Source organism: Equus quagga, chromosome 14, assembly GCF_021613505.1.
Source record: "Equus quagga isolate Etosha38 chromosome 14, UCLA_HA_Equagga_1.0, whole genome shotgun sequence".
NCBI lineage: Eukaryota > Metazoa > Chordata > Mammalia > Perissodactyla > Equidae > Equus > Equus quagga.
In genome coordinates, this window is record NC_060280.1 from 24,934,185 (window position 1) to 24,960,702 (window position 26,518).

At 35.3% G+C, this 26,518-nt stretch overlaps 2 protein-coding genes across 2 annotated transcripts; one reads left to right on the forward strand and one right to left on the reverse strand.

The window, feature by feature from the left end:
• The first annotated feature begins 487 nt into the window (after nt 1-487).
• On the forward strand, nt 488-1,438 carry LOC124225739 (olfactory receptor 52A5-like). The gene has a single exon (XM_046638376.1). The coding sequence runs from the start codon at nt 488-490 to the stop codon at nt 1,436-1,438; it is 951 nt and encodes a 316-aa protein (XP_046494332.1).
• A 12,050-nt stretch (nt 1,439-13,488) lies between these two features.
• LOC124225864 (olfactory receptor 51V1-like) lies at nt 13,489-14,430 on the reverse strand. Its single transcript, XM_046638608.1, has one exon. It carries the CDS (start codon nt 14,428-14,430, stop codon nt 13,489-13,491), a length of 942 nt encoding a protein of 313 aa, XP_046494564.1.
• Between the last annotated feature and the right edge of the window lie 12,088 nt (nt 14,431-26,518).

Sequence of the window (26,518 nt, forward strand, 5' to 3'; positions counted from 1 at the left end):
TAAAGAGGAGAGAGAAAGTGGGGAGGAGAGAAAAGCGTGTACAGTGTTTTTTAGTGTTTCTCTGTCTAAAGAATTGTTCCAATGTTTTCTTTCTTTCTTTCTTTCAATTTGTTTTTTCTTATTTCCATGAACAGATTAGAAGAAGGAAGAGAAGATGGAGTGTGCAAGGAAGGAGAACACCACTAAGCAGCCTGAACGTGTTGACCTCTTCACAGGCACGCTGTCCAAATACTCAGCTTTCACACTGTGGATATCACTGAGTGTGGGTGGGTGATTTTTCTAAAGTGTATACTGGTGAACCTTTCCATGGGTCTCCATATTAACATTTTCTCATTCATTTAAAGAATGATAACTAAGCTGATGAAATTGAATCTCCTATTTCTGTCATTCGATAATTGTATGACTGAGTGAGAATACGATATAAAAGAGCACAGAGAACCACAGTTTGGAAACTTTACCAGCTTGCTAAGAAGGCCCCAGAACTGCCATGTTTATTATAAATGGCACTGTGTTCATGCCCTCCGTGCTGACCTTTATTGGGATCCCCGGCCTGGAAACTGTACAGTGTTGGATTGGGATTCCATTCTGTGCTATGTATATCATTGCTTTGATAGGAAATTCTCTACTTGTGATCATCATCAAATCTGAACCCAGTCTCCATGAGCCTATGTATATCTTCCTGGCCATGTTGGGAGCCACAGACATCACCCTTAGCACCAGTATTGTCCCCACGATGCTTGGAATTTTCTGGTTGCACTTGCCAGAGATCTATTTTGATGCTTGCCTCTTTCAGATGTGGCTCATCCACACATTTCAGGGTATTGAATCAGGAGTCCTGCTGGCCATGGCTCTGGACCGCTATGTAGCAATCTGTTATCCTCTGAGGCATGCTACCATATTCACTCGACAACTAGTTACTCATATTGGAGTCGGGGTAACATTGCAGCCTGCCGTTCTGGTAATCCCGTGTCTATTGCTCATTAAGTGTCGTCTGAAACTTTACCGAACAAGGTTAATATCCCACACTTACTGTGAACACATGGCCCTTGTGAAGCTGGCCACCGAAGACGTTTACATCAATAAATTCTATGGTCTCCTTGGAGCTTTTATTGTTGGTGGCCTTCACTTCCTTTTGATCACCCTCTCCTATATACAAATATTTATCACTGTCTTCCACCTGCCCCAGAAAGAGGCACGTCTTAAGGCATTTAATACATGTGTTCCCCATATATGTGTCTTCTTCCAATTCTATCTCCTGGCTCTTTTCTCCTTCTTTACTCACAGATCTGGATCTTATATCCCAGCATACATACATATCACCTTGTCCAACCTTTACCTTCTGGTTCCACCTTTCCTCAACCCTTTTGTCTATGGGGTGAAGACCAAGCACATCCGAGACAAGGTAGTAAAAGTATTCTTTTCCAAAGATCAGGCTTGACATTGGACAGAGATAGTACCCCCTATGGATTTAATGGCTCATCTGTTGGAGATATGTAATCTGAAAATCCAGTGAATGGTTTGGAGTATCACCATGTTTGATGAATAAATTAATAAACATATAAATGATTGTGTTAAAAAATCCCACTGGCTATTGACCTTAAGTCAGAAGGCAGTTAGAGGAAATTGAGGGAGATAGAAGAGCAGATAAGCTGCTGAAACACTAAATGATCGGCTAAAGAAATAGTCAGATCACACAACTCTCCTCATCACCTGAGACCAAGTCTGGATGGAATAGACAAATGTAGAGATCGTCTGGCAGATCATAGTGGAACATAATACTCACATTCATTCTTTTGTACTCAGAACACCAAGATCAACTTCTTATCTAATATATATGTCCTTCTACATTCTTTCTTCAATAATTCTAAAATATTCTTTGTTAAATTTGTCCCATCAAAACCTATCCCTTGAATATGGCTTTTTGTCAAATTTTATTTGAACTTTGTCTGAAATAAATATCTATAAATAACTCCTTCTTCTTGAATGGCTTCAGGTAAATAACTCTAAGTGAATATCTATGTCCAAGATGAGAAGAGCCATTTCAGACAGCCAGAAGAGACTATGATCACCGTTATGCCTTGGGATTTACACCTATCCGTATTAAGTAATTCATGCTATGATCAAATTAGTGATTTTCATGACATGTAATATGTTTGCTCCAACAAATCTAGGAGTAGGGCATACAATACTATGTTTATTTTTTACGTTCTTAGGTGTTCATTTAATTTCTTCCTTTGTATAGAGAGCAGTTTGAGAAAGGTCTGGTATTTGGGGTATTTTTATGAATGTGAAGGCAAGTTTTAGACTTATGGTAGACCATATTTTTCTAAAGCTTTGTTCAGTCATTTTCCTGATTCAACAAACAGTAATGCTTTGACCTAAGAAAGATGGAGGTCTATGAAACTGAACAGAAATTCTGGAGGCTAGAATCCTCAAGGTATTTGTTTCCCAAGGTTTTTAATTTTTATAATATAAAGTAAAATTCATTTTGTTCTGCATTAAGAGGCATATGCACTAACAGAAATATTTCATAGAGCAACCTCGTTATGCAAGGCCACCACAAATGAGGGAAAACGGTCAAATATCTGCCAAGAATATTTGATAGAAAAATCAGATTCCAACATGGTAGGAAAATAATCATTGAAGAAATTGGTTAAATATACAAGTTCTAGAGGCAAAATGAGCTCAGTTCAAAACTTTATTTTTCCGCTTCCTAACTATATTGATTGGAAAAAAAATTATTGTCACAAATTTAGCTGCCTAATCTATAAATATGGAAGAATAACTTATGTCTCATTGGGAACTATAGATGGTGGTTCTCATAGTGTACATAATATAATCAATATATTTATGTAATCCCCTTCACAAGGGACTTGGTAACTGGTAAAGACTCAATAGAGTTTATCATGCTCATCATGAAAATCCTCATCACTGCTGTTGTGCTTAAGTAGAAATATTGTGCCACTGTTTTTTAAATAGTTTATTAATATCATTCTAAAACGTGATTTAAAAATGCAAATTTAAGGTTTTTTCATGACCTAGCTTATGATCACTTTTTGTAGACCTGCACTTGTTGAATGAAGTGTTATTTATATAGCTGCATCTATATACAGATACATGTATATTTGTTTGCATAGAGTCAAGTTCATTTTATTTGATTTTATCATTTATAATCTTACATTTACTTGCTTGTCTTTTTAGCTTTTGCTACAAGTGTGTTAATATGCCTCACTATGAATGTGGATTAGTGTATGTCTTCTCTTAGAGCTGCTGATTTTTTGATTTGTGTATTTTTAATCTATGGGTAGTTAGACACTTCCACTCATTGAATGCATAAAGATGTAAAGTTAGTGTACCTTCCTGGTTGGTTGACTCCTTTATCACTGTGAAATATTTCTCTTTCTCTAATAGTCCATCTTGTCTTAAAGTCTCACTTTTGAAATTTTCGAGTAACCTTTCTTCCACTTCACTAATTCTGTCTTCTCCTCTATAATTCTTCTTTCCTGCATTATTAGGTTTAGCTCTTGTAGTTTTATAATATCCATCTGATTCATTCTATCTCTCTCTCTCTTTACTTATATTTTTACTGATTTTTTAATTTTATTATTTTCTTTATTGCAGTAACATTGGATTATAACATTATATAGCTTTCAGATGTACATTGTAATGTATTTGGAATTCTGGGTAGATTACATCATGTTCACCATTCGAAAATCAATTATAGTCCATCAGCTCACGTGAATCTAAGCACCCCTTTTGCCCTCCTCCTGCCCCCTTCCCCTCTGGTAACCACCAATCCAATCTCCATTGCTTTGTGTTTGTTTGTCGTTGTTTTTATCTTCTACTTATGAGTTAGATTATAAGGTATTCGACTTTGTCCCTCTGACGTATTTCACTCAGCATAATACCCTCAAGGTCCATCCATGTTGTCACAAATGGCCATATTTCATCATTTCTTATGGCTGAGTAGTATTCCATTTTGTATATATACCACATCTTCTTTATCAATTCGTCCCTTGATGGGCACCTTGGTTGCTTCCAAGTCTTGCCTATTGTGAATAATTCTGCAATGAACATAGAGGTGCATGTATCTTTATTCATTTGTGTTTTGAAGTTCTTTGGATAAATACCCAGCAGGGGAATAGCTGGATCATATGGTAGATCTATTCCTAATTTTCTGAGGATACTCCATACTCTTTTCCATAGTGGCTGCACCAGTTTGCACTCCCACCAGCAGTGTATGAGGGTTCCCTTCTCTCCATGTCCTTTCCAACACTTGTTATTTTCTGTCTTGTTAATTATAGCCATTCTGACTGGAGTGAAGTAATACCTCATTGTAGTTTTGATTTGCATTTCCCTGATAGCTAAAGATGTTGAGCATCTTTCTTTTGTATTTCTGAGGTGTCTGTTGTAATCGCTCCTCTTTCATTTCTGATTTTATTTATTTGAGCCTTCTCTCTTTTTTTCTTGGTGAATCTAGCTAAAGGTTTGTCAATGTTGTTTATCTTTGCAAAGGACCAGCTCTTTTTTCATTTATTCTTTCTATTGATTTTTTAGTCTCTATTTTGTTTATTTCTGCTCTTATATTTGTTATTGTCTTCCTTCTGCTGATTTTGGGCTTTGTTTGTTCTTCTTTTTCCAGTCCCCTTAGATGCACTGTTAGATTATATATTTGAGATTTTTCTTGATTGTTGAGGTAGGCCTGGATTGCTATAAAATTCCCTCTTAGAATCGCTTTTGCTGTATCCCATAGATTTTGGCATGTCGTATTTTCGTTTTCATTTGTCTCCAGGAACTTTTTTATTTCTTCTTTGATTTCTTTATTGACCCACTTGTTGTTCAGCAGCACTTTGTTTAATCTCCACATTTTTGTGACTTTTCTGGCTTTCTTCTCGTAGTTGTTTTCTAGTTTCATGCCTTTGTGGTCAGAAAAAATTCATGGTATTATTTCGATCCTCTTGAATTTATTGAGACTTGTTTTGTGGCCTAATAGATCAATCCTGTAGAATGTTCCTTGTGCATTTGAAAAGAATGTGTATTCTGTGGTTTTTGGGTGGAATGTTCTCTATGTATCTACTAAGTCCATCTGGTCAAATGTGTCATTTAAGGCTAGTATTTCCTTATTGATCATCTGTTTGGATGATCTGCCCGTTGGTGTAAGTGGAGTGTTAAAGTCCACTACTATTATTGTGTTACTGTCTATTTCTCCTTTTATGTCTGTTAATAATTGCTTTATATAATTAGGTGCTCCTATGATAGGTGCATAGATATTTACAAGTGCTGTATCTTCTTGTTGAATTGTTCCCTTTATCATTATCTAGTGCCCTTCTTTGCCTCTTGTTACAGTTTTTGTTTTAAAGTATATTTTGTCTGATATAAGTATGGATGGATTTCTTTAATAGTATGTTTGGTTTCTTTTGTCTTAATTATTTGCTTGCTTATTATAGGTTTCTGATTTGTGATTACCATGAGGATCCCATATAATATTCTATGTATATAAGTCTATATTGAGTTGATAGACTGTTTAGCTTGACCTCTTTATAAAAGCTCTGCTTTTTCACTCCCTTCTGCCCACATTTTATGTTTTTGAAATAATATCTAATGTCTTGTTTCGTGTGTCTATCCATTACCCTCTTATCATTGAAATAGGTAATCTTAGTACTTTTACCTTTTAACCTTCATATTATCTTCACAGGTGATTGATCCACTACCTTTACTATATTTGTACCTTTCTGGTGATTTTATTGCCTGGTTTTTTAAAATATTTTTTTATCCCTATTTGTGGTCATTGCTTTCCCACTTAAATGAGTTCCTTCAGCATTTCTTATAGAACTGGTTTCTTTGTGATAAACTCCTTTAATTTTTGCTTGACTGGGAAGCTCTTTATCTCTCTTTACATTCTGATGAAAACCTTGATGCATAGAGTATCCTTGGCTGTAGGTTTTCTCCTTTTAACACTTTAAATATGTCATGCCATTCTCTTCTTGCCTGTAGGGCTTGGCAGAGATGTCTGCTGACCACCTTATGGGCTTTCCTTTGTATATCACTTTATGCCTCTCTCTTGCTGCTTATTGGATTCTCTCTTTATCTTTAATTTTGGAGATTTTAATTATAATGTGTCTTGGTGTGGGCCTCTTTGGGCTTATCTTTTTTGGAGCTTTCTGTGTTTCCTGCACTTGGATGTCTGTTTCCTTTCTTAAGTTAGGAAAATTTTCAGTTATTATTTCTTCAAATAAATTTTCTGCCCCTTTGTCTCTCACTTCTCCTTCTGAGGCTACTAAAATACAAAAGTTAGTGCACTTGATATTGTCCCAGAGTTCCCTTAGACTGTTCTCATTCTGTCTAATTCGTTTTTCTTTTTCTGTTCAATTTGGGTGATTTCTTCTAGTCTTTCATCTAGCATGCTGATCCATTCTTCTGTATCCTCTACTCTGCTATTGAGTCCCTCTAGGGAATTTTTCATTCCCAGTATTGTATTCTTCATTTCTGACTGGTTCTTTTTTATATTTTCCAGTTTTTTGTTGATGAAATCACTTTCATCTAGTCTTCTTCCAATATCTGTGAGCAACCTTATGAGTTTTTGTTTGAATTCTTTTTTGGGTAAGCTGCTTATTTCTGCTCCATTTAGTCCTTTTTCTAGGGTTTTGTCTTGTTCCTTTGCTTGGAATATATTCTTTTGTCTCCTCATTATGCCTCTTTCTCTGTGCTTATTTCTACTTATTAGGTGAGTTGGCTATGTCTCCTGATCTTGGAGAAGTGGCGTTTTGTAAGAGATGCCATTTGAAGCCCAGCAGTGTGCTTCCATCTGATCACCAGTCCAAATGATCCAGGAGTGACCCCTTTGTGGGCTTCTTGTGTCCTTCTGCTGTGGCAGGGTTGCTCTTAATGCAGGTGCCCAGGGAGTCTAGTTTTTCCTTCCCTGGCCAGCTGTCTGTAAACCCAGTTTGGGGAGCTTCAGCACCATTATCTACAAGGTCTAATAGCACACTCTTGTTGCAGTTTTCCTGTTAATTGGGTAAGTACCCAGTGTAGCTGGTTGCTAGGCTCAGGGGCTTACAACTGCTATAGGCCTCAGGCCTACAAGCCTGTTGTCAGTTCTCTTAGGAGTGCAGTTGATTAGGGCTGGTCCTAGACATGGGAACACTCAATTATTTCAGGTTTTGGAAGGTGGGGCTGATCATTTTTATGGCTATTTGTGAAGTACAGGTCTTCTGCTGCTGATAAGCCTCACCCCCCACAGGACCACACACACCTTCAACACAGTCCTGGTCTATGAACCCTTCCCAAACCCTTGGATCATACCCCAACACCCCACTGCAGAGGCCCCCACCTCTCCACCAATGCCTCCCACAGTTCACCTGGTCCTCACACAGGCCCTGCCCCACAGAGGCAGACACACTCACCTGCCTGTAGAGGATCAAGGCACCCAGTCAATGCAGGCTGACAGCCTAAGGGCTTACTGTTGGGCAAGGCTAGTCCCTAGGGTGGGCTGCCTACAATGAGTTAACTGGAGTAAATCTACATTCTAGTGGGTGTGACAGACCCCTGGGTGAGCAGGCCAGGGGAAGAATTTCAGTGGCATCTACAGGGTCTGTGTCAGCATGCCTGGACTAGGTTGCACTGGCCACCACCAATGTCTCAGTCTCCAGAGAGGTCTCTCTTCTCACTGAGATGCACCCTGAGCCCACCAGTTGAGTCTCTTTTCATCAAAGGACTGTCAGCCTTCTCTCCGTTACTTTAGGTTTCTGAGACAGGTGAGTTTGTGCGTGGGCCCTTTAAGAACCAGGTCTTTTTGACTTTCATCCAATAGCTTTTCTGAGGGTATCCCACTTCAGTTAATAGCCAGCAAAGCCAGATAGTAAGACCCTTGTCTCAGTTGTGCTGAATCTGAAGGATGCTTATAGCAGTATCGGCCCCTGCTCCACAACTCACTCCTCCAGGGAGGGCTGTGAGGGTGGCCCCCACCTGGCCAGCTGAGAAACTCCACTGCTCCTGAAGGTGGCTTTTTTTCCTCTCCAGCAGGAATTTCTGCCTCTTTACGTTAGTCAGCACTGTCCCTTGTGGTGGGGTGTTCTTTTTATCCAGTTTTCAGTTTTCTATCCAGGGTAATTTTTCCAAAACTAGTTGTAACCTTGTTGTGGTCCTGGGAGGAGATGAGCTCAGAGTCTACTTATGCCTCCATCTTGCCAAGATCCTCTTTACTTTTATTTTAAATTCAACTTCTAATATATTCTATTTCTTTGGTGAAATCCCTAATCTCTTCAATTTTATGTATGTATGTATGTATGTATTTATTTCTCATCTGTTCCTTCATTTTCTTGAACATATTAAACTTAATTATTTGAAAATCCTTGACTTATAATTACAATAAGTGCAAGAACTGTGGATCAGTCTGTTTCTGTTAATTGTTTTTCTCCTCATTTTTGAACTCATGCTCCTGTATCTTGTCAAACCTAGTAATTTCTGATTGGGTGTCGGACATTATATTTAAAAAATTGTGAAGGCCACATGAAGTTATATTTTCCTCCAGTGATAGTTCACCTCTTGCTCTGTGATAGGCCCCAGCAGGGCTTTTCAACTTAATCGAATCAAGGATTTGGCTGTGTTGGAGCTTATTCTGCCACTTTATTGGCCAGTGGCAGTCTTTCTTCTAAAGCTTTGCCTGCTGAGGCTTTCAACAGTGACCTAGGTGCACAATCCACACTGTGGACTATGACCCTTGTGTGTCAAGAGAGGCAAGACTGCCAAAAACTCCCTCTTTATCTTTGCAACGTTCTCTACTTACTTTTTTGGCATCCCCTTCCCTGTGGTTCAGAGTTTAGCAAATGTTTTGTCTAGCCCATTGTCAGTCACAGGTCTCTTCCTTCTTTCAAATTTGGAGTGAGATCCTTATTTTTCCTTTCATGCCCTGCCAGAATTTCAAGTCTCTGTTTTTCTGGCCCTTTGAATTGGCTTTCTGCCAGTAAAATTATTCTTCTTGATTTCTTGCCTTATCCTCATGAATAGCAGATGGCTCTTAGCAAATGAAAGAAAGTCAGCTTTCTCTGTCCTCCAAAATCCACCTCTCTGGAGTCTTATTTTTTCAGAATGTCTCTAACACTTTTAACTTCTGCTTGATGTACTTTATTTACTTGTTCATTGGTGAAACTTTGCCTCTAGTTTCTCCTTTCTGTTCCTCTTGACAAAAATTATAATTTGGATTTTATACACAAAATATTTTGCATTTGCCTTATTTTTCTGTTTTTAATACATTTCTTCTTAGAAAACTCTCAATCACAAAATTTATATATTTTCTTTAATATGTATGAAATTGTTTGTGATGCCTGTGTATCTGAAAACACAATTAATACAAGTGAAAATTATGCTACATTTCATTAAAAGTCCATAGAATACTCTCCTTTGAATAAGTATGAAAGTATTTAAATTAAAACTACTGTTTATTGTATAAAACTCAATCAATGTAGACTGCTCCTTCTTCTGTCCTCTCTTGCCACTCCTTTACTAGAGTTTAATTGATGAGTGTGATATTCAGGGTTTTTTATACCTGAATTTATGTAGAATTATTTTAAATAATAAATAGATTATATCATGAATATTATTCTGTATCAGTTTTTCAGCTACTGACATAATAATACAGACTACTCTCTAAATGTCAACTTCTGGATGTTTTTCCATTTCTAAAATACTCATGACATTGACTATTGTAGAATTGCCATAATTCAATTAATTTTTTCTCTAAATAAACATTTCTTCAAATATATCAATGATATAATAAAAATGTGTGTGTGTGTATATATATATTTTTTCATAGTTGTGCTCTATGCATATATATACATTCTATGTTTGTTATTTGCTTCAGTTATGTGTGGGAAGTCACTGTAAACACTGTATTAGTAAATTCTGAACCATTTGTCCTCTGGACAAATACAACATTAAGTTTCTTTGAGCCTCTGGTCACATTTTGAACAATCAATTAATACCTAAACTTTGTGAGTGTGTTTCTTTTTAAAGACACATTTTGATATATATTAAACACATTTAATATATATTTCCTAAAAATAATGAATTACATACAGTCTTTCATGTTAATAAAGCACTAGCTGAGAAGAGTTTAACATTTTCCTGACCCTCAGTGACGTATCTGTAAATTTCTTCAAATTTTACCTTCCAACAGTACTGTCCACTACACTATTTAATGGATCATCATCATAAATCCAAAAATTTAGCCACTTTTCCGTTTTTTCCATGCGTGATCACACACTATAGATGTTACTTTAGCACTTGGAACAGCCTCATACCCAGGTTGGTAAATTTCCTCTTCCTTTTTGTGGATGCACAGCAGTTGTGACACATTAACACTGAGCTCACAGACAACAAAACTACAATTCCCGCCTAAAGGAAGCTTATCTAAGACATGTATTTTCTCCATAAGACACATCACAGCCTTGTGTTTAGGAACACTTGATAGCACACCAACACTATGCTTGGGGGCCATTTTAAACATTGAAATCACCAACAAGAAGCACAAAAATGAGAAAAGCTGCCATTAAATAGATCACAAAAGAGGATACTCATCTACAATAAAAAAGCTGAAACAAGAAGGCAGAAAGTCACCTTGTCCAACCTCAGCTGAGAACATGTGTATTGTGCATTTCAACTTTTTTGCTGCTCTGTGCATGTCCACTTATGATAGTGAAAGCACTGTGGGTATTGATTTGGGATTTCAAAAATTTTTAACAAGTAGGTGAATTCACAAATCCAGAATCTGTGAATAATAAGGATCAACTATATAAACATATATATTTATATATAAATACAAGTATACATATATAGATATATATTCAAACATACAGACATAATGCATTAGTAGCTAAATTCTAAGTTTTCAATTGAGTTATAACGTAATTAAAAGAAACTATGAATGTGTAAACACAGCATTTTGACTCTGACATTTCATGAATCACTTTTATTCAAACTTTTTCATTTTTGCTATCATTTACTTGGTCTCTTTTCAATCTGATGTGTCTTACCATCAGTTTTTAGAATAAAGAAATTGAAAAGACAACTCATAGTATGAGATGTTATAGAAGCTTGAATACTGGAATACTTCTTTTCTTAGAAATACTTATGGATGGGAAAAAAGCTCAACTTACACAAAATTTAAAGTTCCCCCAAACTATTTTACACCTGTATAAAATGGAGACAATACTATCTCTTGGCTAACTCAGATAGTTATTGATACTTCAAAATCTGACTTATATTATTCATAAAATATTTTTCTTAATGTAAACCTTAATGTATATATGATAGGGACCATTTATATTATCATCATTAATCAATATCCTAGTTGAATGTCAAGGCTCCTTCCCATTCTTATTTCTCAAATTCCCCTAACAAGAGGAGGATTACATTGTGTAATTCTTCACTGTAACTAGAACAGATTAACTACCAGTGATTTGCAGAGAGGATCCTGAGGAAATGGGCTATAAGGAGAAGAATAGAACTGATGGGAGAGACAGGTATTCTTTAAAAAAGTAACATTACAGGGAGCTCAAAAGGAAGGAAGCAATCAAGGGAAAATCATCCCACAGGGCAGAGCTGTTTAGGCAGACTGAACTGTAGGGATGTGCATGGGGGATGAATAGTGACAGTTCTGAAAGGCAAGAGGCAGAAACATAAACTCAGGGTCTTTTAATTCAAAATAAAAAATCATATTAGTTTTCTAATAACAAAACAATAAAAGACAAAAAAAACAACCAAAAAGTAACAACTCAAACATTAATTTCCAAAATTGAATATTTTAATATTCTTTAGAATATTGCTGATAGAAATTTATATATTTGAAGGTGAGTGTGTGACAGTTTGCTTCCTCCAATCTACATAACTTAACTGCAGTAAGGCTGTGTTGATAACTCTGCTGCCTGAGTTGTGGCTAGTACTTAGCCATAATTAAGTCACAGTATTCAAAGACAGAAAAAAATCTTGAGACTTATAGTGTTTTTTTTAACTTTACTTACTTATTTTTTTAATTTGAAGAGAGGTCAAAAAAATTTACTTCTGCATTTGATGATTGAGTCACATCCCCTAATTTTACCTATGAAGAGGATGTGACTTAGAAATGGAACATATCTTGAAAAGTTTCTCAAAACCACAATTCTATTTTCAGTTTAACTGTTAATGTTTTACTTAATATTTCTTTGTCTCAGCATCCTCTCCTAAAAATGAAAGGGTTGGTCAAACTGTCTTAAAATTCCATGTATGCTACCACCAAGATGAGAGCGAACTGACAAGTCTCATGAGCAACCTAAACTATTTTGTATTCATTATAATGTACAAATGTATATATTTGAGACTATGGGGTAAGACATGTAGAGATGTGACAGTTGATTCAGTGTCTTTGTTCATCAAATTTTTTGCATTAAGCTATGAAATCTAATCTACTAATATCATACATTCTATTCCATGTGACAGAATCAAGTGTCCAGACTTTTTTGTTCAATTATACGTAGAAGATGTACATGTATGGGAAGAAGACAATTCCTCTACCTGCTCTGGGTCCTTCTGGCCAGAAAGTGAATTAAATTCACATGAGACAGAATAACAGGAGAAAGTTAAACAAAGCTTTATAACATGTATACATGGGAGAGGCTCAGGCAAACTGAGCAACTCACCAAAATGGCTGAAGACAACACCTTAAATGTCATCTTCAGCTAAAGACAAAGGAGAATGTTGGGAGTATGGGGAGTCAGTTCCAGGAGATTACCAGACAAGTACAGTAAACAAGAGTCAGGTTATTATGCAGATTTAAGTCCTTCCCTTCTGCGTTGATAAGAGTTTCTAGAGATAAGGTCATCACCCCTTCTTCCTGGAACAGAGAGGGAGACACCTTTGCAGATGGAGATTTCCTTTACAATGTAAATGTCTCTTAACAAATGGTAAGTAAATTCTACTTCTCAGAGTTTCTTTCCTGTCTGCAGTTTTTAAAAGTAACAGCCCAAAATAATCCTCAGGCCAAAGAGGCATATCTTGGGCTGGCCAATTCCAGTCCCCCATATATGCATGAAATCAACACAGTCAACTTGTCACATAAGATAATAATATGTGAAAGCTGCTTGTCCCATATATAGCAAATGTCCAGGTATAACAGTAACATACAAAAATAAAATCACATTCTGAACCAGAATTCAAAAAGTATGGATGGTACTACAAATTTAGTAATTATCCAGGTAAATGCTCATTGGCACTCTATGGAACACAATTCACTTGAGTTAACATTATACTTAATGTTAAAATCATGAAAAAAGATCAGTAACACTTTCTCTGCCTATTTTTCTGTGTTTGGAAAACAAAATCAGAAAATGACTACACTTATGCCTTTAATCTGTTAAGTATTACATATACACATATTATTACTGCTACAAATCATTACTAGTCACTCTTCTTGCAAATACTCCCCTCCCTTCTCTAAAACACATCAACCTCTAGTACTCAGTTTTGTTTAGTGAACCATCTCTGGATCCTCCTACGGATTTGTTGGGTCTTGACACTGTAGATGATGGGGTTCATCAAAGGTGGGAAAAGGATATAGATGTTGCCCATGAGAACATGGACCACAGGAGAGAGATGCTTTCCAAAGCGATGCACCATAGTTAGACCGATGATTGGGATATAGAAAACTAAGACTGCACAGATGTGAGAGACACAGGTCTGCAAGGACTTGAGCCTCTCCTCCTGGGATGCAATAGTCAAAACTGAGTGCAAGATCAAGATGTAGGAGATGAGAATAAGCACTGAATCCGCCAACAGTGTGCAGATCACCAGGGCTAAGGCATAGAAGCTGTTGAAGTGGATGTCAGAGCAGGACAGCCGGAGTAAGTCCTGGTGCAGGCAGAAAGAGTGGGAGAGGATGTGGGGACGGCAGTAATGGAAGAACTTTAGGCGGACGATGGGAGCAGTAATGAACAGGAAACTCCTCCCTAAAATTGCCACACCAATGTTGATGATTCTGGTATTGGTGAGAATGGATGTATATCTCAGAGGATTGCAGATTGCAGTAAAGCGATCAAAGGCCATGGCAAGAAGGACTCCAGACTCCATGCATGATAGACCATGAACAAAGAAGGTTTGAGCAATACAGGCATCCAGACCAATCTCTTGACTGAGCCCCCACAGAACCCCCAGTACTGTGTGCACTGTGGACAGCCCCATGCACAGGTCAGTGAGGGCCAGCATGGCCAGAAAATAGAACATGGGCTCATGCAGGCTTGGCTCAGTACGGATCACATGCAGCACCAGGCAGTTCCCTGAGAGTACCATAGCATAGACACAAGAGAAAGGGATGGAGAGCCAGGGATATTTCCCTTCCAAGCCAGGGAAACCCGTAAGGAGAAAGGTGGAGTTACTGATTTTGGAATCGGGTAGCACAGACATGGATCTATAGGAGGAAACCTCTAAAGGAAAAACACATGTAACAGCTGATTAAGATTCATATGTATTTTCCACTGACTTACCATAAAGTCTGAAATAACAGCTATCAGGAGAATGATTGGATTAGTGAAATAGCTCCTTAGACATGAGACCAGTGTTTGTATTTTTTCAGAAGCTGAATTTTCTCTGAAACAGAGACTAAATTAATTTTACTTATAAATAACTACATATAAAACCTCCTTGTTGGGGCCGGCCCCGTGGCAGAGTGGTTAAGTTTGCGCGCTCCAGTGCAGGCGGCCCAGTGTTTCATGGGTTCATAATCCTGGGTGCGGACATGGTACCGCTCATCAAGCGACACTGAGGCGGCGTCCCACATGCCACAACTAGAAGGACCCACAACTAAGAATATACAACTATGTACCGGGGGGGACTTTGGGGAGAAAACGGAAAAAGCTAAAATCTTAAAAAAAAAAACCTCCTTGTTGTTAGATTATTGGCTTCCTCGAGGGAATCAGTGTCGACATTCACAATGCCACCATCGCTTTCTACCTCAATGCTTCATATTACAGGTAACAGAGAAAAATATTTTAAGGCATGTGAAGGTACAATAATGAAGTTTAACCATCCAAACTGGAAAAGGAAAACACATTCATGTTTGCATTTAAAGTCTGATGAACTAACTTGCAAATCACTGCTGTGGGGTGTAAGATTAACCTCCGCCTATTACATGATACACTGAATCTGTTTGAAGTGATTTATCAGTCATGTTATCCATTCTAATATCCATATTTCAGAGACATTAAGAATAATTGTCACTCAGATCAGAGAAGAATATCTTACCAATCTTGAAAATGGATCTTGCTTTTCTTTCTTTTGTCACAGTCGCATTGAAATTCTAGGACAAGCAAGATTTATGCAAGTGCAAGGATTATAGGGGTCATTGGGACAAATCCTGGATCCTGGGAGATGCTGAGAGAGAGTGATGCAATATATAGGCCTGTGCTCCTTTGGGAGAATGAGCAAAAACTGAAGGGCAGTGTCTGCATAGCAGACTTTCTACTCCACTAAGTTTTAATACTCTCAGAAAGTGCAATTTTATGAAATTAATTTCTTCATCCTGGGAGATTTGGAAATGATCACTGGATAGAGACACCTGGAAACCTCTGACTGGTTTTACAATTTATTTGAAGGGCAGCAGATATATCTTATATAAAACAGGTTATCGTTATTAACATAGCATGTCATTTATTTTCCCTCATTTCAGTCATAAGTTCTCTCTCTTTTTTGAACTTGTGGCTTAAGGATTCGAAAGAATTTATATGCTGACAAATATAAGCGCTGTTTATTTCACATATTTTTGTTGATAAGGTTGATAATCGTTATAAGCTGCTTGAAATTAGAACTTCTATTTTTATAACAATAATATTATTGAGCATTCTTTTAGCATTTATTCTGTGCTATGAATCTTAGCATTATTTAATTCTCATAATTGGAGTAGTTTTATCTAAGTTAATTGCTAAAATTATTTGAGGATCGTATCTTTTATTTTAATAGGCAATAGAGCATAGAGATAAATAATGTGCTTATAAAGTCTGACTTTTTAGGTTGGAAACCCTTCTCCAACACTTTTGAGGACTGCATACTTGGGCAAGCCACTGTATCTATTTTTTTATTCCAAAATGAGTATAATAACATTACCTATTTCATAAGATTCTTCTGACAATTATGTTACATGAATCTACAAAGCATTCAGAATAGATAAAGACACAGAGAAAACACTTAACAAAAGTAAATTGCTAACATTTCCATTTTAGAGATGAAGAAACTAAAATTAGAAGTGAGCTATTTGATAAGGTATATGTGAGACACAAGGGGCTGTTGAGTGCTTGAAATGTGGCAAGTCCAGATTGAGATGTTATATAAGTATAAATACATACTGGATTAAAGACTTAGCATGAAAAAAATGATTTAAAATATCTTTTTAATGATATTTATATGAACCACATGTTGATGTAACATCTTAGATATGTTAGGTTAAACACAATATTAAAATTAATTTCACATGATTATATTTAATTAGAACATCGAAAACTATGTATGTGGTTCACATTGTATTTCTATGTGATAACAATGTCTACAGGTATGTACTTGGAAAATTTCCTGAGCTTACACAGCTAAAAGGGCATTAATATTATTCCAGATACTTTTATGAGTCTTTTGTACCTAACTGCATAATCTCTCTACCTTAGAAAACAACTTCAAGATATTTATTATTGAGAATATTCAAGTCTTCCAATTTGATCATTTTCAATGTATGGCAATACTATATTTTAGAAACACTATGGAGAGACTTTGATTTCCTTTGATATTGTGGACATGAAAACTTGAAAGTTCTTCTGTTATAATATTCAGGAATACTGGATAGATTTATAATTTTAAACTTTATAGATTTAAGCTTTTTTTAATTGCCAGGATCCAAGATTTAAAAAATAAATGAAACCCACAGGACTACATACCAGAATTGACATTAAGTTTGCATGCACTAGAGTTGTTGATTGATCTTGTCAATTCTATACTATTGTTCTCACATCAATTTAGGAAAGAGAGACAAGATGTTGGAGAAATTTGAACTGAACCCCCATATAAAACCAAAATATTGAATAGATGCAATTCAGAAAAATGAAGGGCAAGAAAAATGATTTCTTTCATAGGAAAAAATGACCAGAGTTTTGAGACTAATATACATGGGCAATGACTCTTGATTTTTTTTTTCTCCCTCTTTCATCTCTGTTTCTTCCTTCTCCTGATAGTTTTGAAATAATGCCTAACATGTCAAAGAAAGAGTGATCCACAGGGGAAAAGTAAGTAAAACTTCAAACATTGACTATTGAGAGGTTTTCCCACACACATTTAGAAGTTTTGGAATCAGAGTCAAATTCTGTTTATATCTGGTAATGAAACATACTTAATCAAAACCTACAGGATGACCCAAAAGGAGTTCCAAGTGGGAATTTTATAGCCATAAATGCCTACATTAAGAAACAAGAAAGATCTCAAATAAAGAACCTTACTTTTCATTTCAAGGAACTGGAAAAAAGATGAAAAATTTAGCACAAAGTTAGTAAAAGATCAGAGCAGAAATAAATTAAATAGAGATGATAAAAACAACAGAAAAGATCAATAAAACTAAGAGGTGTTTTTAAAAGAATAAAGAAAATTGACAAACCTTTAGCTAGACTAAGAAAAAAGAGAGAAGACTTAAATAAATAAAATCAGAAAGGAAAGAGGAGACATTACAACTGATACCATAGAAGTACAAAGAATTATGAGAGACTACTATGAATAATTATACACCAGCAAAATGGGTGACCTAGAAGAAATAAATAAAGAAATCAATAAATTCTTAAAATAAATTCTTAGAATCACACAGCCAACCAAAACTGTCTGAAACAAACAGATAATCTGTGCAGACCAATAACAAGTAAAGGGACTGAATCAGCAATACAAAACCTGCGAACACAGAAAAGCTCAGAACCACCTGATTTCACTGGTGAATTGTACCCAGCATGTATTAAAGAAGATTTAATGTCAATCTTTCTCAAAGTCTTCATTTTTTGAGGCCAGCATTACCCTGATACCAAAGACAGATAAGGGTAGTAATACAAAAGAAAAATTACAAACCAATATTCCTGATGAATATAGATGTAAAAATTCTCAACAAAATATCAGCATTCTGAATTCAACAGCACATTAAATGATCAAATGGGATTTATCCCTGTGATGCAAGAATTGCTTATCATATGCAAATCAATCAATATGATGCACCACAATAATAAAATAAAAGATATAAATCATATCCTCTCAGTAGATGCAGAAAAAGCATTTGACAAAGTACAATATCCTTTCATGATAAAAACCCTCAAGAAATTGAGTATTGAAGGAGCATAGCTCATCACAATAAAAGCCATATATGACAAAGTGACAGCGAACATCATACTCAAAGGTGAGAGGTTGAATGTTTTTCTTCTAAGATCAGGAACAAAATAAGGGTGCCCACTCTCATCTCCTATTGACCCAGTCCTGGAAGTCCTAACCACAGCAATCAGGCAAGAAAAACAAAAAAAGTCATCCAAACAGGAAAGGAAGAAGTAAAATTGTCTTTGTTTGTATGTGATATGATTTTATGTAGAGACAGTTCTAAAGACTCCACCAAAAACCTGCTAGCATTAATCAACAAATGCAGTAGGTTACAGGATGCAAAATCAACATACAGAAAATAGTAGTTTTTTCATACACTAACAACAAAACATCTGAAAAAGAAATAAAGAAAATAATCCCATTCACAACAGCATCAAAAACAATAAAATACTAGGGAATAAATTTAACTAAGGATGGGAAATCTCTATACACTGAAAACTATAAGAATCTGATGAAAGAAATTGAAGAAGACACAATGCTATGCTATGTTCAGGGATCAGAAAAGTTATTGTTAAAATATCCATATTACTCAAAGATATCTATAGATTCAATGCAAACCCTATCAAAATTACAATGGCATTTTTCACATAAATAGAGAAAACATTAGTAAGGAGCCCCAAAATACCCCAAAAAGCCAAAACAATCTTGAGAAAGAAATACAAAGGCACAGCTATCACACTTCTTTTGATTTTAAACTACACTACAAAGTATAGTAATCAAAAAAGTGTAGTACTGGCATAAAACAAGCATATAGACCAATGGAACAGAATAGAGAACTCAGAAATAAATCTTCACATATATGATCAACTAAGATTTGCCAAAGGAGCCAAGAACACTCACTGGGGAATGGAGAGTCTCTTCAATAAATTGTGTTGGGAAAACTGTGTAATCACATTCAGAAGCATGAAATTGGTCCCCTATTTTACATTACTCACAAAAATGAACTTGAAGTGGATTAAAGATTTAAACACAAGACCTGAAACCATAAACTCCTAGAAGAAAACACAGGGAAAAAGATCTTTGACAGTGGTCTTGGCAATGACTTTTTAAAGACTACAGAGAACTTCTGAAACCTTTAAACTTCATGCCACAGAAGCAACGAGCACAGAAAGGCGACTACTATATCGATTACAGTGATCAATCCTAAAGGTCAGTGGAAAATGGTGATGCTATTGCACAATGAGATTGGAAGGAGCAGGCCCGAAACTCAGAGATTTTTAGGACAAGTCTCAGAATTTGCATGTCTGGGAGTAAATGTTAATGGAAAGCAACACCAGCCCAATATTGGCAAGATGCTATTCAGAGTCTGAAAATAATGCTTGACTCATCTCTTCAGGAAGTAACAACTAACTAAATATTTGCTAAGTGGAAAAGGAATTTGAATGAGCAGTTGAAGAAAGAAATTAAAATAATAATTAGAGCCACGGACCCCTTGCAAAACAGGGTAGTAGTAGTTTTACTTTTTAAATTAACTTTTAATTGAATAATAAATTTAAATTTACAGAAATGTTGTGAAGATAGTACAGACAGCTCCCATAAATTTCATCTAGTTTTGCTCATTATTAAGCTTTAACATGAATATAGTATATTTCAAACAGTTAATAACAGTGATATATTATTATTAACTAAAGTCTATGTTTTATTTAGATTTAGTTAGATTTTACCTGATGTCCTTTTACTATTCCAAGATCCCATCCAGGATGCTGCATTACGTTTAATCGTTATGTCTCCTTAGGCTCCTTGTGACTGTAACATTTTCTTAGACCTGATTTGTTTTGAATGACCTTGACAGTTTTTGGAAATAGTGGTGTAGTATTTTATAGAATGCCCCTCAATTTTGTTTTGTCTCATGTGTTTCTTATGATTAGTCTGTGGTTATGGGTTTCTACAAGGAAGACCCAGATGTAAATGGCCATTCTCATGATATCATATCAATGGTACTTACCATCAGTGTGACTCAATACTGTTCACGTTAATCTTGATCAACTGGCAAACATTCTTTGTTAGTTTTCTGTATTCTAAAATTATTCCTTTTTTTTAATCTCTCTTTCCATACTGTACTCTGAAAGAAAGTCACTGATTCGATCTTTGTTCTTTTTTTGAGGAAGATTATCCCTAAGCTAACTGCTGCCAATTCTCCTCTTTTTGCTGAGGAAGACTGGCCCTGAGCTAACATCCATGCCCATCTTCCTCTGCTTTATATATGGGATGCCCACCACAGCATGGCTTTTGCCAAGCAGTGCCATGTCCACACCCGGGATCCGAACCTGCAAACCCCAGGCCACTGAGAAGCGAAATGTGCGAACTTAACCGCTGCGCCACTGGGCCGGCCCCATCAATCATTTTTATATTATTGTGAGCCCATGTATATTTACTTATATTCTGAGTTATACTACTACTTAATTTTATTGTTCATGTTGCTACAGTTTGGCGACTGGCATCTCCTTTAGCTGACTCCAATATCCCTTTGTTATACTTCCATCATAATGTGTGTGTGGTCTGTTCGTTTGTTTTAGCACTTGTTACTTTCTAGGAGTAAAAATGCTCTAAGTTAATCTTGAATATTTCTTGACCTGGAATTCAAGTCCTAAAATCAGATGTTTCTCTAAGGAGCCCTGGTTCATCTTATTATTCTAATGTTTTTAGAAACCAAAATCTGGGTGCTAGGTAGGCTTATTGTTGCTATGGTATTTAGGCTTTTAAGCCCTCTCAAATGAGAGAGCAAGGAAATATATGTATGTACCCTAACCACTGTACACAGAAATATCCATAAATATTTCCATATATATCCATCTGTCCTTATATTATGCTACACGTGAGTTCATACTTAATGTCTGTGAAACTAATCCATTATCACATGCATCATTCAGGCTTCTCCTTTGCTTGTCTATAACCTTGCACTACAACAGTGAGAAATCTGGTTCCCACCATACATGATCCATTTACATAATTGTTCAATTCCACCATAAATGTATACGGTTTTGAAATTGTTAATTCTTATCCCCATTGGAAAAATGTATACTGTGCTTATGTGTAGGTCTTTTGCCTTTAGTCTTGGACTCCACTCATTTCCAAAGTTACTCCAGTCAGCACTTTTTCCCCCACCTCCTTCAGTGAGGTGGTTTCATATATTCATATTACAGTTAGATTTTTTTGTCATAGTCTGCATTCCTTCCTGAGATCCTTCAACTCCTTAAAAAAATTTGTTAAATTTTGCATATATTAAAATTTACTCTTTCTGTTGGGCTTTTCTATGTACTCATCCTAAAAAGAATATTTGTTTTTAAACTTTTTCAGCTGTAATCCATGGTTATACTGGAACCCTGTTGGGGCAGTGGTAGGGTGTGGGGAAGGAAAGCTCTCTAAAATCTTCCAATTAAATCTCAGTCTTTTGTCGCTTTTATCTTCTTACTTGTGAGTGAGATCATATGGTATTTGACTTTCAATTTGAAATGTGATGTACATCTGAAAAAAATAAAAATTGAAAGAAAGAAAATCTGTCTTTTGGTTCAGGGCTTTAATTTCACAAGAGTTTCTCCAGTTGTATAGCTTTTCCCTGACTTCAGCGTTCCCAATCTATTTCCTTGAAGCTGTGACACCTGTTTAGAGTCTTGGGCATCAAGCTTTAGGATCCGTTGTGCAAATTGCAGTGGGAGTAACGTGGTCACTTTAATAAGGAGCTGTTTTTTTCCTTTTTCTTCCTGTTCCAAATCCTAAAGTATTTTTTTTTTTCCCTATTAGGTGACATGGGAATGCTGGAGATGGCTTAAGTTGGAAGGATTTCCTTCTGGCATTTGAGATGAGGTTCTGACCAAGTCTTTCATAGGAAGAGTAGACCTTTGTTATGGAAAAGACTTTGAACAATGATTATTCTTCCCCTCCCCCTTGTAGAGCCAAAAATAAGATCTTTCTCAGATCTTCCCTAAGAGAACCCAATAGGTTTCCCGGAAATATATGATACAAAAAGTGTGCCCCCCACCCCAAGATGTGGCCTACAGAAGAGTCTCACTCAGCTTCCAACAATTCTTCAAATTTACCATTTAATTGTTTCTACTTGTTTATGGTTCCAGAATCTCTTACTCTAGGCAAGCAGACATCAGCAATGTCTCTCTGGATGCTTTCTCTACAGAGTTTTAGTTTGTGGTTTTCCTTGTGACCTCAGTTCTCTGATAGGCCTGAGCAAAGTAGTTGATTTTCAGTTTGTCCAATTATTCCTTGTAAGAACAGGAGTGAGTGGTGACTTTCATGTGTTTGTATATTGGAGCAGAAACTGGAACTTGATAGTAGTTGTTGACACATATATATTTGTATATATAAACTAACTAGTTTTCTTCTTTCATCTTGCATCTATTATAAGAGATAAGATATTATAATAGTTGTTAACCTATTATCACAATATTTAAGTTGTTGACCATCAAGGAGAAACTGTAGTAAGCTGAAAGAGAAGTGAATGAAGACAAATGAGTCTTTGTGCTTCCCTTTTCTTGAAAGAATGAGTACTTTTCAGTTCAATCAATTCAGTACAATGGATATTTCCATAAAATAAGCATAATGTAGTAGGTAATTTCATTCATAAATTAGAGTTAAAATGTGTGAGTGGACTGATCTGATTTGTTGTTTTTTTCTTATAATTTAGACATTTTTAAATAGTTTGTTTTAAGATAATTTTAAATTTACAAGAAAAATTGGAAAAATAGCAGTGTTCCCTAATACCTTTCACTCAGCTTCCTCTAATGTAAAATGTTATATAACCATGATACATTTATCAAAATTAACATTGGTACAATATTACTGACAGAACTACAGGCTTTATTTGGAGTTCCCTAGTTGTTCCACTAGCATCCTTTTTCTGATCCAACAGTCAATCCAGAATACCACATTGCATTTAGTGATCATATCTCCTTCATCTCCTCTATTCTTTTTTCCCCCTCATCTTTCTTTACCTTTACATTTTATGACTCTATGTTAGTAGACTCTCTCTCTACAGTCTGTCTGTCTATCTTTTGTTTGTCTAATGTTTTTCCATGATCAGATTTCTGTTTTTAAGATTAGATTCATGATTACCCTGAGGTTGTCTATTTGGGGTAAAAAATGCCAAAGAGGAAGCATGCCCTTCTTATAACATCATATCATAGGGTACTTGATATCAACATGACTAAATTAGGATAATGTTAACATTAATCACTTTGTAAGCTGATGTTTTTCAGGTTTCACCACTGTAAAGTTCTTATTTTCCATTTCCACATTCTTGAATTTTTGATTCTGCAGATTGTCTGATTCTACCTACTCCTCAGCATTGCAGAGAAGAGAAATACACACAAAAAGACAAAACCCGGAAATAGCATTTCTTAGATTCCCCCCACATGTTTAATTCCCTGTTAAAGTCTTACCATGAGAAGAATTTGTACAAAATTTGGACAAGAGGTCATGGGGCCAGAGGTGGCAAAACCGCAGAGTTCTTTGCGATTGCTGTCTTCTCAGTTCTCTCCATGAACTCAAAATTTGAAGTAAGGAGGCCAAACGGGATATTTTTTCTGAGTTTTCTGTGACTTCCTATTTTGTCGTCACAGTGGCCAGAAACATCAGGTCTCAGAATTCTCTCTAAATTGTAGCTTATTCACACATGCATCTAAACAGCAATCCTTTTATTAAATCTCTTTTTTGGTAACACTTTTAGTGTTTCTGTTTTTCTAAATGATCCCAGAATGATAAAATAGCTGAAAAGATAGAGAAACTTACCTGAAAATTATCTCTCAATATATTAAAACTAATTTTAAGACATGAAACTATTAAAATTAAAATTATAGAAATTAAATATATATTATCTAAAATAAAGAGCACAAAGTAGACATCAATTTTTAACAGCAAAGTAAAGACAATAAAAGATTGAAGAAAGTAGAAAGAGACAATAGAAAATATCCAAACTGAAGCAAGATAAAATAAGAATGTAAAATGCACACAAGAACATGGAAGACACGTAGGACAACATGAAAATTCTTAAAATGCATGTAAGTGAATTCACCGGAGAACAGAAGAGGGAACAGAAGCTCTATATGAAAAAAAACTCAATCATTTTGTTTTCTGAAATTGAATATAAATTCAACCACAGGTTCAGGAAATTGTATTTATCCCAATAAAGATAAATACAAAGAAAAACACACTTTTTTCATCATAATAACATTGATGAAAACCAAATACAACTCCCCTTAAGGACCTTTATTTAATTGTTAGAACTTGTCATTGTTATCTCAATGCATCTGAAACTTTAAAATTTTTTCCCTTCTGTTTTTCTGTATTAACTCCTATATTTCTTCAGTTCTAATTTCTCTTTCCTAATTTTTTCTTCAGCAATGTCTAATTTTTTCACTTATTCATTTTGTCTTTATTTTCAAAATGTACTTTTTTATTCTTTGGAGTTCTATATGAATATTAAAAAATCTATGCGTTTATTATTTCATTTTCTTGTTCTTTTATAATATTCATCCATGTTAATACCTAGGGCTCTAAGCCAGATTGGTAAAGTTCAAATACCAGCTCTTCTATTTACTATATGAGTGGTATTTGTCAAAATAGTCTCCAGGTGTCATATTTTCCCTACATATAAAATGAGATAACAATAGTACCTATCTGATAGGGAACAGAAAGAAATGAATGAACACATGCAGAAATGTGCCTGACACATTTTCTGTACTATTTAATATCATCTAATGTATTTTTATGTTTCTTTCATTTTTCACATATAAACATTGCATATATATATATATATATATATATATATATATACACACCTCAACATTGCTCTGCATCTGATAATTTAAAGATATTGCAAGTTCATTTCTGCTGAATGTAGTTTCTACTGGTTTTCACACTTACTACCTCTTTCCTTATTTGTCTTGTGAATTTAGCTTTGGACTTCTCAAGTTTTTAAGCTCTGATATTAAAATTAAAGGGAGTTTCTCAAGAGAAGATGTAAGTGCTCAGAGAGTTAATCAGTTTGTAATTATTTTAACTTTTTTTTGACAGTTATTCACACTAAAAATATGTGTTTGCAAATTTTCCATAGTAATATTTGTGCTCTTTTCTCCTCACCCAGTGCTATGGCAGAGGACAAGAAATTTAAGTTGTAGTCCTCTGCAGGAGGGAGAGGAGTAGGTTCATTTCTAGTTGACTGTCACAAGGTAAGATTAGCAATTTGGAGTGCCATATCTCTTTCAGGAATGGCCCCTTCTTTGGCCATGGCCAATCATGAGTTGGCATATTCTACATTTTACTCGTCTTCTTTAATTTCTCTTAACAGTAGTGTGTAGTTTTCAGTATAGAAGTCTCACGTTGTTCATTAAGTGAACTCCTAAATCTTTGCTTGTTAAGCTGTTTGTTTGTTTTTTATGTGACATTGATTTGTAAAGGATATTCCTAGCTAAAAAATAAAATGAAATAAAATGGAGTAGAAAAATATGAAGATGAATAGATGCAATTATTTTCTGATTTTATTACCTTGAACGTTTTTTTCCATTAAGAATGAATTAATAGGGGGAAAAATTAAGTTGTTTAAAGATAATTTACAGAGTAGCAAAAGGGAAAGCATATATACTTTACTTCAGATAAAACTGAGTATGAATTAGAGATCTCTTCTATAAAATCATATTATTTTTGACTTCAATTATATTTTCAGAGTATTGGTTTCTTCTATAAAATAAGGACAGTAATAATTAATTTACACATTGTTATGAATTTCTGACCACACAAATATGAGCTGCCTGCCTCATAAAGGTCCTTCAAAATATTAGAATTTATTAATATTTATAAATTATTAAATTAGTGATATTCTGTTATTCAGTTCTGTAGTTTAATATATTTAGTTTAGCAAAAATGGCCCTAGCATACATTTAAATCTCAAATTTAATTGTAATCGTCATTTTCTCTTATCCCACTCATTTGAAAATCCCAAATAATGTTAGCTATTATAGCTACTAAATATCATCTCTTTTGTTATCATTAAGAGTTTCAGAATATTTTACAAAATATTATTTTCTCATTCTTATATCAAAAGAAGCTATAGGAAAACATTAAATTAAAAACATAGGTATCATGGCTAATATTGAAATAGTGAACA

What these genes read in the sequence shown, in the direction of transcription:
- LOC124225864 (XM_046638608.1), bottom strand. Translation starts at nt 14,430, where the DNA reads ATGTCTGTGCTACCCGATTCCAAAATCAGTAACTCCACCTTTCTCCTT.
- LOC124225739 (XM_046638376.1), top strand. Translation starts at nt 488, where the DNA reads ATGTTTATTATAAATGGCACTGTGTTCATGCCCTCCGTGCTGACCTTT.